We start from the raw sequence: 15015 nt of genomic DNA on the forward strand, positions 1-15015 counted from the left end.
ATGCTAACAGTCCAAGCACGAGCTGCAGTTCATGCGACGGCCACGGGAGGGCACTAATTAAAGCTCCTGTAATGGAGCACAGTAAAGACAGTTGGTCGTGTTGGTTCGGTGAGCAGGGACGGAGAAAGAGTCTGCGTTTTATCATCATTCTGATTAAAGTTTGTTTCCCTACATTTGAGTCGTTTGGTTTCTCGGTCGATGACACGCTCGCTGTGAGCTGATGGCGCTCACCTCCATCCATAAATCACCAGCAGCTTCTTCATTTTTTTGAAGCTCTCAGGTATTTGTCAGTACTTTAGAGATCACCTTCCTCCTCTCTTCCCCGCTTGTGTCCACAGGCTGAGGTCCGTTACCTTCGCCAGTGTCTGTGTGACACGTTTCACCCTCGTGGATTATCTCTGTGAACACGCCATAATCTACATCATGCTGTGGATTGTCCCGTTAATGATGGGGTCGGGCCTGCAGGAACCAGGCCCAGCTTCAGCTTCAGGTCTCGGTCTGTTCAGCCCAAAAGGAGGAGACTGTCCTTGCGTGTCGGAGGCAGCGGACCCTCTGCTGGACACCAGAGGAACTGCAGGTTCGAGCGTTACTGCCCACCCTGTGACGTCAGCGCTTTCAGCAGCTGTCACTCTCGGCCACTCCCGCTGTCCGCCGGAGGGGGGCGCTGCCGAGCTGCCGATGAGCCGCTGAGCCAGCGGGGAGACGGGGGGGCGGGGAGGAGGAGTAACCGGACACCCAAGCACGGAGCGGCTGCTGGCCGGTCATAGCGGAGCCCGGCGGCAACCACAGCAGCGGGTCGCTGAGCGCAGTGAGACCGAGCAGCAGAGCCGAGGAGCGGCGGAGCTCAGCCGAAGGCTCCGGTCACCCCTGCCCGAGTTTGACTGCTTTAACGGCGCTCCGAGCCTCCATCGAGCGGATAACGGAGTTCCCGTGAAAGTGGGAGAAGTGTCGCGATCAGCCGCCGGACACCGGCAGCATGAAGAGGAGCAGCTCCGGGAAACGGGTGAGTGATACCGGGACAGAGGGCGACCCCCGGGGCTCTCTCCGTTAAAGCGGAGCTCGAAGAACAAAAGCCCGAGGATTAGTTTTATTCTGAAGGCTGAGAGCCGCAGGCTGCCCAAGAACCCACGTCCGGTTTTCACAATAAAGGCCTCACTCTGCTGATGCTTGAAAAGTGCCAAAAGGCCAACAAACAGACGGAGAATTGATGTTTTTAACAGTGACCCGGTCTGTGAGGGTCTGTGAGGTCCAGCCCGGTCCTGGAGGCTTTAAAGTGACCTGAATGTGGTGTGATGGTTAATCTGCTCAGCAGCTCCAGTTTCAGTTACAGCCTTTAATGGACTTGCATAACAACCATCTGACCCCAAATCGGCTGAACTCAGAATGAAAGCAGTTAGAGGCGGGCTCTGTCGGTGCTACACACACCTGTCTGTTCACACAGGTGAGGATGAAGAAACAGACAAACAGACGACATAAAGGACAAAAAGTAAAATAAATCAGCGTCTCCCAGTCTGTACAATAGAAAACAGAGTAGAAACAGTAATAGAAGCATGAATAGAAACACGAGTAGAGTATTATAAATAAAGACTAAAAATACAAACTGAGGAGATGAGGTTGATTTAGGCTGAGCTTCTGAAGCCGTGCTGACAGGTTTCCCTGCTGCTCACCTGTTCTGACAGCTTCCTGTTTCCTGTCGCAGGGCGTGTCTGAGTCGGCGCCACAGAACGCGCTGCCTGATAAGGTGGGCTGGATCAGGAAGTTCTGCGGCAAAGGGATCTTCAGAGAGATCTGGAAGAACCGCTTTGTGGTTCTGAGAGGAGACCAGCTGTTCATCTGTGAGAAGGAGGTGAGTCAGAGAGGGTGGGGCCTACAGGTGATCAACAGTTAACACTCACTCAATCAGTCAATCAATCAGTGGACATGATCAGAGGTAGAAGGTCTCTGATCCTCACAGCGTGATCACCTGTAACCAGCAGCCAGGTGACACCTTACCTGTGATGTCATTAAGAAAGTTAACGAGGAACAGATTTAAAGTGACTGTGCAGCTTTTTCATGAAACTGTTACAGAACCTTACAGGAGAACTGACATGTTAAACCTGTTAACCACGAGACATCAGAGTACTCCGAAGTACCTCAGAGTACTCCAAAGTACCTCTGTGTACATGCATTGAGAGTATTGTGTGTAGTATTTTTAGCCTTCCTCCAAATTCTGCAGTTCAGTTTGCAAACAGAAAGATTCTCCTCGAGTTTCATCAGCCGACGTTCTGCAGGAGTCGAGTTTCAGTCCGAGCTACAGATACGCAGACCGCTCCGGTTTCACTGCTGCAGCACAGCAAAGGCGTCCTTACAGAACCCTTATCACACAGGGAACGTCTTCATAGAACCCTTATCACACACAGAGCCTAGTTTCCCTCCTAAATCTTTCTCTCTGTGAAAAAGTTTTTTTAACACGTTCTCTCGGGTTCTGGGTGTGGTACCTGTGTGCAGCGGTGCAGTAACGGACACTGTGGTTAGCTCGTTCGGTGGTCAGTGAGTTAATAGCTTTGTTCCAACACATGAAGCAGGGCTGTTTCCTGACCTCGTCAGCTCATCTTCCGCTTTTTCAGATTCAAAGATTTTATATGGTTGTAAAATCTGTTTTGTGTTGTGTTGTTTCACCTCTCTGTGTGAGACGGGGCTGGAAATATGTTTTTGCTCCGTGCATGAATTAATGTGTGTGTGTGTGTGTGTGTGTGTGTGTGGGTGGGTGAGGGACATTGTGAAATGAGGCGGCCTCTGGTTTGTGTTTGTGATGATGCGTTCACATCAGTCTCTGTGGTGCGTTCAGGTTCCTCAGCTCCATTTCTTCAGTTCCTCTTTTCACCCGTCACTCGTTTGGCAGCATCAGTGTGAAATTACACATCGAAGCTTCCTGAAAACTGTCTCACCACCAAATTAGGATGTGTCTGTGTGCGCGGCGTCTCTGCTGTGGGTCGACAGACTCTCTTCTGCTTCTTTGGCTCTAAGTTCAGCGTGTGTGAAGCTTCAACATGTCAGCAGCTTGACTTCCTGTCCTACCAGGAATAGAAACCCAGTGTGACACCAGGGAAACCACACACACTGAAATACACTCTGAAACCACACACACACAGGTTTGTAGTCCTGTCTCTGTGGGGACTGAACCACGTGTGGGCACATCGTCGTTTTCGTCTCTCAGAGTTGGCAGCGTAGTTTAGGACAATAAAGTTTTAGTGAAAGCGTCGTTCCCGCTCTTTTATGGGTTTATTTGTTTTTTAATCGATTATTTGTCGTCAGCTTGTTGGTATTTTTGACCCACAGCAGAAATAAACTGAGAGTTGTGTAATCGGTGCCAGAGGAGGAGGAGTTACGTAACAAGTGTCGCATCCATCATAATCAATCACTTCCTGTCTGCTGTTACAGCAAAAAACCATCAACAGCACAAGAATCACCTGCAGCCTCCGCCTCAACGTTCCTGTGAAAACTGACTCAAATATAACTGGCAGGTGCAGCAGCCAATCAGAATGAAGCAGGCTTTCTGTTGTCTGTAAAGAGAATCACATCTGTGTGTGTGTGTTAAGCTGCTGTAATCCTCAGGCAGCATCTGTGTTACACACATCTGTCTGCATGTGTGTGATCAGGTAAACAGCTGATCAGCCGTCCTGAGTCTCAAGTTTCTGGTGTCGCGGTCAGACAGACTCCTCCTCCTCGTCCTCCTTGTTGGACTGCAGCTGGCGGTCCTGGTTCGGTTCTGGAGGTTTGCTCGGACCAGACCCTCCTGCAGGTGTAGGACAGCGGTGGTTTGCTCTGACAGAGCGTGCGTGGTTTTGGTTTCAGTCACTGAAACATCGGACCTCATTCACGAGCGCAATCCCGATGACCCCGTGACCTCAGAGCGCCGCCAGGGGCGGGGCTACACTGTGAATGATAAGTCACTTCTATATGACTGACTGAGCATGCTCAGATCCATGGTGCCTGAGCTGGTGGCCTCGTGCTGCACGGTTAAATCCAGCGTTCCAGGTTCCATTCCTACCCGAGACCCTGTGCTGCTCTCTCGCCCTGCTTCCTGTCTTCTCCTCACCCAACTACATCTCCCATAATCCCTCGGTGCACCACCCCCTGACCCCCGATCTAGCAGACACCCTCCACCCTCATCACCATGAGAAGAGGCATGCTGGGTGGAGGAGGGGCAGCTTAGGAGGATTTTTGTTGGTTTCTACAGCAACCCCCTCCTCCCTGAACTCACCTCCCCCACCATGCATCCCCCACCTCTCCACCCCCGTAACATTGCAAAGAGGAAGAGGAAGCTTGATGTGTGTTATAAATAAGTGTTTGTGTGTGTGTGTGTGTGTGTGTGTGTGTGCGTGGGGGGGAGGGGTCCTGCCTCCCAGGAAGTCTCACTTTAATGCCGGTTAATAATGGATGCTGTTTCCATGGAGATTGATGAGCTGACGTGACATGAGAAACCTTCAGTTAGCACATGCTAACACGCTGAGAGCTGCTGTGATCAGCTGATAGCAGAGGGTCAGTGCTGCTCACATCCAAACACCTGCTTTAAAACACAAGGCAAAGACCAATCAGCTTCCACGCTTCAGAGCACCTCACAGTGGCGTTAGCATCAACATCTGTCCCTCAGACTGAAAGATGAGCTCCAGATGTTCAGCTGATGTCAGACTGCAACTCCCATCAGGCTCAGTGAGTGTGAGTGTGCAGGTGATGCAGCAGACACAGGAGAAGGCTTTCACTGAGTACCATTCAGGGTATCCACCTGGATGTGGGTGTGGCCTAACAGTCTGTCACTGGAGAATAAAGACATGTTGTTTTGGTCATGTGACAGAGACACATTGGCCCTCGTCTACTGTGTGCATGGAATGTGCATACAGCCACACCCCCTTTCTCAGTGGCGATGATGTAAGAGAGAAGCCGCCAAGGCCAGAGAGACGCAGGACGTCCGTCTGGAGTGTCTGAGGTCAGGTCACCACGAGACCGTGTTTAACATCAGTAAAAAATGACGCCCGGGCCGAGGTCACGTGAGCGATGATGTCCACCAATCACAGAAGTAATTATGATGACGGATAAGGTCACCTCAGGTGGCACAGACAACATTAGGAATTCTGCAGTTTCATTAAAAGGTTAAAGGTCAAAGCGCGTCCATTCAGAGTTTAGTAGTAATAAAGACATTAGTGACCTTTGTCAGGAGCTTGTACACATAATAAATAAAAAAATAATGATACGAATAATGAGGTGATACTGATTAATCAGGAGGATGAAGGTTCGTACTCATGCACAGATTTACACTGTTAGCAGATGAGGCCAGGTGAGGTCAGGACACCTGACTCACCTGTCCAATGACCTTTGTTACCTGCTGTAACGACCTGTGCCTTAGCTGTTCCAAGGCAACAGCCGCAACTTATCAGCAGCCCTGAAAAAGGCTTCCAGATGTCTGTCTGTATTACCTGTCTGTATGAGTTACCTGTAATACCTGTGCGTCTGCAGGTGAAGGAGCTGGGTCGAGCTGATGAGGTGTTGGACCTGTCGGACTACGAGCGCTGCGAGGAACTCCGGAAGAACAAGAGTCGCAGCAAGAAGAACCACAGCAAGTTCAGACTGCAGCGCTGCAGCTCGCCAGGAAACACGGTACACCTGACACACCTGCACACACCGTGCTGTTGCCAGCTCACTGTCAGGTTGGCCTCACCTGTCTGCTCTCAGCCTGCTGTCCCAAACTACCAAAAGCCACCACACCTGATCCCTCGTTATTATCATCCACCTCCAGCTTATCCGAGGGAACACCGAGGCGTTCCCAGGCCAGCTGAGAGATGTCATGTCTCCAGCCCCCTGGCTCTGCCCCCGGGGCCTCCATCTGTATCATTAGTATTATCATCATCATTATTATTATTATTATTATTATTATTCTTGTTGTTGTTGTTGTTATTATTCGCAAACAGCCAATGGGATGAGGAGGAGTGTTTCTAAAAGCTGGAATCAGGTCACAGAAACATATTTTCAGAACATCAAGGCTCTCCTTATTCCCGGTGATAAGCGTCAGTAAGCTCCTCCCACATGTTGGTGGTGTCACGAGAATCCTGCGGCCTGAGATTCATCTGTATTTGAGTCGCCTGTCGTGTCCACGACCACTTCCCATGGTGTTTGGAGTGACCGCCATAAAAAGCTGCAGCAGGCGAGTGTGAAGCTAATGAAAGCTGCGTCCATGTTGGACATGCTGGTCCCATCAGAGTCCAGAAGGAGCGTGAGCAGGGGAGGACTCGCTGTGATTAACACCATCCACGCCTCACTTGTCCCATAAAGAGCAGCAGCAGCGGTGCTCAGCACAGAGGCAGAGCTCTGATTCATCAAACCTCCTGTAACCTGAGGTCATTGATTATTCATGTTCCCAGGCGGCTCGTGTGTCGCCCGGTCTGCACATGTGCAGAAGCTCAGAGTGAATCTGAATGAAACTTCCGTCTGAACTGTGGAGGAAAGCAGGTGGAGCTGTTATTGACCCGACTCAGCAGCGGCTGTCAGCGAGCACAGGTGGAGCTCCAGCTCCACGAAGCCTCGATAGCAGCGCGCACACACACACACACACACACACACACACACACCAGATGTTCACAGATACCCAGAATGCCCTTGGGGAAAGGGGGAGGGTGGGATAAAGTGTCCTGCAGACTGGGTGGCAGATTCTATTACACACACATACTTGTCTTTGGGTACGTGTGAGGACCATCACTGACATGTGTTACCTGAACGGGACCAGGTCTTGACCCTCGAAAACCCTCCGAAGTTGAAATATGCCAGAACCTCTGCTGCAGGTTTCCTGGTGATGTCATATACAGGACAAATTCTTGGAGGGGTGGAGACCTGATATCAAGGTCCGCCTCCTACACCGCCAAAGTCTCTGTGTGGTCGAGCCACGGCCTCTTATTCACACAACACATTCTGTATTACTGGATGGTTATTTTATTTATACATCTTATTACTAACTAACATTTTTCTTAAACTTCACACAGATATTTTATTTTTAAGCATTTTAAGTTTACTTTTCTATTGATACAAATATAGGAAATGCTTTTTCTTCATTTATGTTTCATTTATGTGGATTTTTCCATCTATATGTATGTATTTTATATATTTTTTGTAATTTTTGTTAAGATATGCGGGCGATCTTTATCTTCAAGCTTGGGTCTTCTAACAGATGCCTGGGAGCTTGAGGGTCCTGCGCTCTTCTCTGAGGTCTTACAATAAAGTTTAAACTCCAGGCGTGCATGAAAAAAAGTTTTATGAGCTTTAGCAGAGTTAAATGTTAGCAGGAAATTAGCTAACTGGTTTACAACTAAAGAGGGTGTTTCATGTTCTGAGTGAAAGATCTCTAAATATACCGCTCTGCAATGACTGTGGGCGTTAGCAAAATTAATTTCAGAGATGTTTGGAGGGTCGTGAAGTTGGCCTAGATGACATGATGATGTGCTAGCTGGTGGCTACAGAGCTATAATAAGGCTAATATGAACACATTAGCACAGGAAGATGGAGGACAAGAGTCAAACTGTTCTCACTATGAAACCAGTGCTGTCATATTGCAGAAAGAAGAAGCCAAAGACGGAGCAGACTTCAGCCCGGAAAACATCTGAGATGATTCATTAATCGTGAATCGGGTGATTTGGATTACTCACTGTGAAAACGTCCTGATCTTGACCTTTATGTCCACTCTGAGAGGGGTTCTTTTCTAAAGAATAAATATGTTTTGTGACTGTTTCCCTTTTTTCCGTTACTTTATGCAACCTAGAAAAACCCCGCTCTAAGCATGTTTATGTTCAGAAGTCACACAGTGCATGTCAAGACTTTTATTGTGAAAGGAAGAATCAGGAATATTGCACCTTTCTATCCGTGTGCAGAAACAAACAGCTTCTGTGTGCAGTTTGGGTAACAACAGGATAAACAAAAAGTTTTTTTGACAGAAGGGTTGAAACGATAGCTCCATTTTATTTATTTTACTGCGTTCTAGTGCAGTAGAATCTCTTTCTGTGGTTATTGGTGACATCGCAGCTCCGCGTCACATGATATCCTCCATGTTGGTTTGAAGTGTGACAGTGAGGACTCTACAGGTCTTTGCACTAATAGTGGTCCTCACATCGACAGCCAAACATGTATACACACACACACACACACACACACTCAGCAAGTGTCACCCACAGAGGCTTCGTAAACCAGCTGGAGGGGTACGGGGGCGGGGTCCTCATGCGTGATGTCAGCAGTTCGGTGCTCACAGTAAAGAAGCTGGCTCTTCTGTTATAAAGTACAGACGTCTGTGTGAGACCTGCTCTGAATAATAAACACAGGTACTTTCAGCTGGTGGTAAAATCATTTCTGCGTCTGTGGCGTCTCCATTAAAAGCTCTAAAAGCCTGAAAAACTGTCCTGAACCAAATATTAAAACATTAAAAATACAAACCGCTGAAAAACACAAAATCATCAGAAGACCGTAGTGGACATTCATCTTCGTGCTTTGGCGGCGTCCGATGGTCACCGCTGTGGCGTGAGTGTGGACTAACTCTGTTGTGTCTCTGCTCTGTTGCAGGTTCCCAACCTCGTCTTCCTCGCCGTCAGTCCAGAGGAGAAAGAATCCTGGATCAATGTCCTGAATGCTGCCATCACCAGAGCCAAGAACAGCGTTCTGGACGAGGTGTGACCTTTGATTATCTAAACAGGAAGTAAACAGGAAGCCCTGCTGTGTTTGGTCAGTTAGATTGGGCCCGCCTTTGTTTGTCACCAGCCTGAAGGCGCAGATTTGGCCGTTGGACAGATTGTAGTTTTTCCCAGGTTTAAAGATGGAAGAAGTTTGAATCAGGTGAGGACGTCTGGGACAGTTGATGACCTTTCACCTTTGAGCTGTAATTTGAGCTCTAAATTAAACTGAATCGAGATTTTTGTTTCCGAGTGTGTCTTTGGTACAAACTGGGTCATTTTTCACGGGAGGTTTGATGGACGTGCAGAACTGTCCGTGGCCATCGTTCGTCGAACACGTCAGTGAAGCTAAAATCAGACAGATTCTCAGGCAGCTTCTGAACATGTTTCTGTGGTTTGATTCTTTTATAAAGGAAGTAGACATGATGAAAGCAGAAGTTACTGAACCTGAACATGCGTGTTTCATGTGACTGGGCTGCTTCCCCCACTCACTTCCTGTTACACGCCTGAGCGGCGTCTGATTTTAATGCAGGTCTGACTCTCGATGTTGACGTTTCCTGCGACTTTTCTATTTTAATGTGTTTATTCGGGAGCAGCGCATGTGCCAGAGCAGCTGTCTGCCTTTTCCACCGCTCGATACTCACGTCGATACTCACGTCGATACTGCGATCAATAGTCTTTCACAGCGTGTTCCAGGCTGAACTAGTGGCACATGCATGTCCTATTGATGATGTGCTGTTTTCCATCCAAACTCTGGAGATCACGATATGTGGTGGCCACGCCTTAGATTGGGTGTTAAATTAGTAAAAATAATGACTCAGACTCTGGTGAGGAATCCATCCAATCACCAGGTAGAAACACGCCTCAGAAGCATAAACAGTCTGACTGTCAGCAGGACGTCCGATCCTGGGCTCGTGCTGGCTAATGCTAAGTTACCTACATGGAAGCGTTCACGGCTCTGTCCATCAGTCTGTCTGTGAGAGCACCGATGATGATGATGATGACTGCAGTTTGTTTAACTGCTTCAGGTGTCTTTATGTGATAAAAGAAAATTAAATGAATGAGAGGTAAAACTTGAGGGGGTAGGGACTAAGAGGTGTATACTTCTGCCTACTCCTCTTCAAACAAAAGAATGGAGTGATATTTTCTGATGATTGTGAATGCACATGTTTGAAATAAAAATGAACTGAACTGAATTGTGTGTCTGGAGGAGCTCCCACAGTGATTGGTGGCCACGTGCCTTCTTCTTCCTCGTTTGTTTTTAGGTGACGGTCGAAGACTCGCAGCTGTCTCATCTGACTCGAGATCGAGTGAAGATCCCTCACAACCGCCGACTGCCAACCAGAGGTCACCTGCTGGCTGTGGTCAGTATCCTCCTCTTCCTCTGGGACTTTATTCTTCAGCAAACCTCAAACTTCTGAGGTGAATGATGAGGCAGGTTACAGGTTAGCAGCTGGCACATCCTGTTTGACACTTTTTACAGTGGGCTGTTTGCCTTTTAATGATTTATTTTGGGATTTGTCGGTGGGGTTTTCACAGTTTTATTCAGATTTTGGGGCAGTTATGAGCCGCTTTGAATAGTTGGAAAGTTTTTCCACAGTTTTTCATGGTTTCTCAGCAGTTTGTAGATGCCCTTTGGTGCTACTGTTTTTCTTTGTTTTAATAGAAGCATTGAACAGTTTTTATTTTGGGGTTTTCTTTGGCACAAATCATTTTTCCTCTGCTTTGCACCCAAACTTTTGTTCCGACCTGTCAGGAATGTGCAGACCGACTGTGGGACTCTTCGTTCTGGTGGTCAGAGCAGCCGCAGATGACTGAAAGCTTTTTTCCGTCAGATTCTGTGTGTCTTTGTTGATTTTCCTCCTCTGTCTGTCTGTTAGGCCTCCACCTCCTCCTCGGATGGGATGCTGACTCTGGACCTGATCCAGGAAGAGGATGCTGCAAACGCTCAAGGAGCCGGCTTGGAAAATTCTGCATCCCACCTCAGTCCGGACTGTGCCAGGTCCAAAACAGATGGCTCGGTCTCAGCTCGGACCGCCGAGGCTGCTGGGAAATCTCATAGCCTTCCCCGTGAGGTGACGGTGGTGTCGGAGACCCCCCAGCCAGAAAAACACCTCACGACGGCAGAGAAAAACCGCTGCGCCTCCATGGATGAGATCCTGAGCCACTCCGAGATTAGAGCCGATAAGAGTAAAACGGCAGCGGGGAGTCGTTCATCTGCCTCCGCACCAACCACCGCGATGGCGCCCGTCAATCAGCTGCAGGAGCTCATCAGCCAGAAGTTGGAGAAGACAGAGCGGCTGCTGAAGGAAGTGCGGGGCGACGCCGAGGGTGAGCGGGGAAAGGTGAAGTGGGGGAAGGAGTCGACCGAGGCAGAAAGACTCCTGAAGGAGGCGAAGGCGGCCTGGAGCCAGGCGCAGGAGGTTCTGGAGGAGGTGAAGGAGCTCAGGGCGTTGTACCGACAACTGGACTCCACCTCCCCTATCACCTCTTCTAAAAGCTCCAGACTAAACCCAGACCGCAAGAGCCTGATGTGAGCCGGCCGGTACGACTCAGCCCGGCCTGGGTGAACGGTTCTGTCCGATGGACTTCAGATGAAGATGGACGAACCACTTTGAAACTCTTTAAATTCAGGTTTTAGCTGCTTCCAGGACTCAATACCGCGGTACACGAGGCATAGATCCCTCACAGACTAACCTACAGGTCCCCTCAAACCTCCAAAACTTAACAGGAAGTGTTCCTCAGAAGGTTCCTGATTCTGGTTGGTCAGCTCGTCGCTGCCTTCGATTAACCTGAGTAGTTTCTCAGTTCAGGTTCTTTTAAAGGAAACTTACCTGACGTCAGCATCAGAGAGACCGGAAATGTGCCAAGACAAGTGTTTGGAGACGAGGAAACTGTGGATCCCGATCTCATTCTGGTCCACGGCCTTACCTGTGGATCCTTTATGCTCTGCTTCCACGGACAAACCTTCAGTTTGGGACTTAAAAACTGAAAAGCAATCAGTCAACGGTATGAATGCAGGGTGTTTACTGTGGAGGTCAGAGTTGGAGGAGGACTCTGAGAGTGACGGTACGAACTTGTCTTCCTGCTGATGATTGATTTCCTCCCACAGAAGCCGCTCAGCTTCATGTACCAACTTTTCTGGACTTCCATCAGAACCAGTTAATGCCACTAGTTTTGTTCTTTGCTGACTGCAGAGGAAGTCGGAGCGATGTGGTGGAAAAAAGCAGTTCGTGCAGTTGTTATGAAGGAATTTAAAGTCGGTATGTGAAGTTTTGTTTTTGGGTCCATTTCAGCCGTCACCCACCTGAGACCAGAACCAGAACCAGGTTCATCAGAACAGCTTATTTTCACACGTTGTTAGAAAAGTTCACCCAGAATAATCCAACCGGTCATCGTCTTAGCTACCGTCACAGAAGCCAGCGAGGATGAACCGATCTACGCTGCGACCGGCTTCTGCTTCCCGAGTCGTCCTCCTCGGACTCTTCTTCTTCTCTGAATGTCGCCACCTTCAGTCTTAGCTGGAAACTCAGGTGTAAAAGTTCGTCAGGAACTGGACCAACTGTCCAATCAGAGCTCCTGAGGTCCGTACTATGAAGCAGGTTCAACACTCCAAGATACCTTTAACAGCCATAGCATGACCTTGAATCACGCGTGTCTCCATGGAAACGACCCGTCACACTCATGGAGAGTTTCTTCGCGGTGCAGACCTGTGAGCGTGCTCAGACGGTTTACCAGAAACTGTTTTTGTTTGGGGTTTTCCGATTCCACGATAACAATTAGCGAGTTTCCTCAGAGCAAAAGTTTATTTTTTTATCAGATTTGTATTGAGCTGGAAGATGATCGAAGTTCAATGGGAGCAATAAATAACAAACAGGTAGTTTTATTTTTGTGTCTCACATTCAGCACATCCGTCAGAGGTGGGTGTGAGAATCAGTTTCTGATTGATTGTGATTGATTTTATTGATCTGTATGTCCCTGTTTCCTCTGATCTTCCTGTGTTTTTTTGATCATTTTATACTTGCACTTCTCCTCGCCAGCTGCTGTAGCCTTAAACCCAGAGGGGATGATGGGAGATGTAGTTCTGAAGGGATGTGAAGCAGGTGGTGATGCTGTGAGTCCTGATCAGTTCATGTGCTAAAATAAAACCTGCAAATTCAACCTGGACCTGTGCCGTCTGTTTAATCTGCTAATGAGGAGAGTGTGTGTGTGTGTGTGTGTTTGTTCCTGTTTTGATTCAATGTGGGGCCTCACAAATTGGTTTGTAATAACTAAACATTAAAATTCATCACACTGGAGGTGCTCGGGTTAAGTTTATTCTGTGGAATGTTAGATTCAGATTAGATTTAAGGTTTAGATAAATTAAATTGTCAGTTTACCTCCACAGACACATCTAATCAGGAACATCCAATCAAAATCCTCAAATTTCACTCTGCAAAACTGGAGCTCCGCCTTCTTGGATGGTCTGTTAGTACAGTGACCTCACAGCACACACATTACTGGACCGGTGTTGTCATTAAAAATGGCCCAAAAGGCTCTGACAGCACAAACACGGTCCAGAGGTTCAGTTCAGGTGGCGCTAGCAGACGGCTAGCAGCTACAGATACCTGTCGGTCAAAGAGGCCACGCCCCTAATAATGCAGGTTTTACATCATCTACAGAGACCAAACGGTTCGAGTATCATCCTGTGAACACGCTTATTGCTGCTGTAACGTTTTAACGTGGGAGTCACTGCTGCCTCTGCTGGACATCAGAGGATCTGCAGGAAACGAATGTGAGTTCATGTAAAGTCCTCAGAAGTGATGAAAACTGAGCTTGAAGTGTGTGAGCTCTTGCTGCTAAGAGACCTGCTGTCACTGACTGACTCGCAGCTGAGATAAGAAACACCTTCAGGTCACACCTGCAGACTCACCTGTCTGTGCTAATAAACACTGAGCATGCCAGTTTTCAGGGCGCTCTCCTCAACCTCGGCTGAAAACACCTCACAGGCATTTGGATCAGCTCAGACTAAAGGCAGGAAGCATCATCGGGACTTCTGCTGGTTAAAGGTTGCTCCTGCAGAGGAGCCGGCTGGTGTGTGCAGAGGCTGAGCTGAGACGCAGGTGAGATACCTGCAAGGGGTTCAGTTACAGTGAGATTCAGCAGACAGCATGCGCCACATTTATTATTCTAAACCTTTAAGGACGAGAGCGGGACACTGAAGGCGTCGTGACCAGCCTGTGAAAACAATAGAGTTGTGAAAAGGAGAACAAAGCTGAGGAAGAGCAGGCGCAGTGGCGTCTGAGCTTTAAAGTCCTTCGCTGGTAACTGCCCTGCAGTGGACGTGGCTGCCCTCTGGCTACTCCCCTGCTGCAGTGGTCGTAGAGCAGGTGTTTTCCAGCATCAGCAGGTGAGGCCAGTGTGCAGGTCGCTCTGAGACGTCTCATTCAAACTGGATGCAAACTGCAGATCATTTGTTTATCAGATGGAGTCTGATGATCGAAACAAATCAAAGACATTTACATACACACACACACACAGCGCACAGGTGAGGCACACACAGAGCTCAGCATTAGCCGCCTCCCTGTGGGAACAACACCAAGTGCCATGAACAAAGTCAGTAAGCAAATGTCAGGTGAACATCAGATCGATGGATTGGCGTCCTCTGCAGCACAAACACAAGCTCAGATTTACTGATTAGAGAGTGTGTGTGTGAATCTGTGTGTGTTCAGAGTTAAACGGCGTGATCTCATCAGTGTCAGCTGACTGCAGGTTTCATCATAAACACCACTTCTGCATCATGACTGACCAGCGATGGACTGCGAGGTCAGTTTCATGATCATAGACGGAGCCCGCGGCCCACTGAGGCCTTGCTTCTGAACGGTGACCTTTGACCTCTGAGATGGATTATAATGGTAAAAGATCAAAGAGCAGCTTTATGCCGAGGAACCAGGTAAGAGGAGCAGGTAAATGATTTGGTACCTGAAGCTTATCAAATCAGTTTTATGACTTTACGAGTCTCATGATGCACTTTGACCGCCTGATCGTCACCACGACGACGCTCTAAGATGCCCAAACTCTCATCTGTGAAAAACGGAGACTGCTTCAGATTTTGTTTAATTTCCTCCTTTAAATAGTTTTTATAAAAGTAAAACATTTTTATCACGGCAATCAGAGCTGCGTGTGCTTGGCTCCGCCCCTCGCTGTGCTGTACATCCATATAAGGACAAAATAAATCTTCAGAGGATCGTGTGCTCATGACAGCAGTATATCGAGTCACCCCACACACACACACACACACACAGAGCAGGAAGTGTGACTGAAATGACTTGAAATCATTTGATGAGCTGTCAGC

The 15015-nt window shown here is 48.3% G+C and overlaps 1 protein-coding gene across 1 annotated transcript; it reads left to right on the top strand.

The window, feature by feature from the left end:
- The first annotated feature begins 660 nt into the window (after nt 1-660).
- plekho1b (pleckstrin homology domain containing, family O member 1b) lies at nt 661-12845 on the top strand. The gene is made up of 6 exons (XM_031749387.2): nt 661-1003; nt 1700-1846; nt 5494-5634; nt 8575-8679; nt 9947-10045; nt 10562-12845. The coding sequence occupies exons 1-6, from the start codon at nt 977-979 to the stop codon at nt 11216-11218; spliced, it is 1176 nt and encodes a 391-aa protein (XP_031605247.1). The 5' UTR covers nt 661-976; the 3' UTR covers nt 11219-12845.
- Nucleotides 12846-15015: the final 2170 nt, after the last annotated feature.

This window comes from Oreochromis aureus, linkage group 11 (assembly GCF_013358895.1).
Source record: "Oreochromis aureus strain Israel breed Guangdong linkage group 11, ZZ_aureus, whole genome shotgun sequence".
NCBI lineage: Eukaryota > Metazoa > Chordata > Actinopteri > Cichliformes > Cichlidae > Oreochromis > Oreochromis aureus.

What these genes read in the sequence shown, in the direction of transcription:
- plekho1b (XM_031749387.2), top strand. Translation starts at nt 977, where the DNA reads ATGAAGAGGAGCAGCTCCGGGAAACGG. An exon ending in AGAACAGCGTTCTGGACGAG is followed by an intron (nt 8,680 to 9,946) that starts GTGTGACCTTTG and finishes GTTTGTTTTTAG; the next exon opens with GTGACGGTCGAAGACTCGCA. An exon ending in GAGGTCACCTGCTGGCTGTG is followed by an intron (nt 10,046 to 10,561) that starts GTCAGTATCCTC and finishes TCTGTCTGTTAG; the next exon opens with GCCTCCACCTCCTCCTCGGA.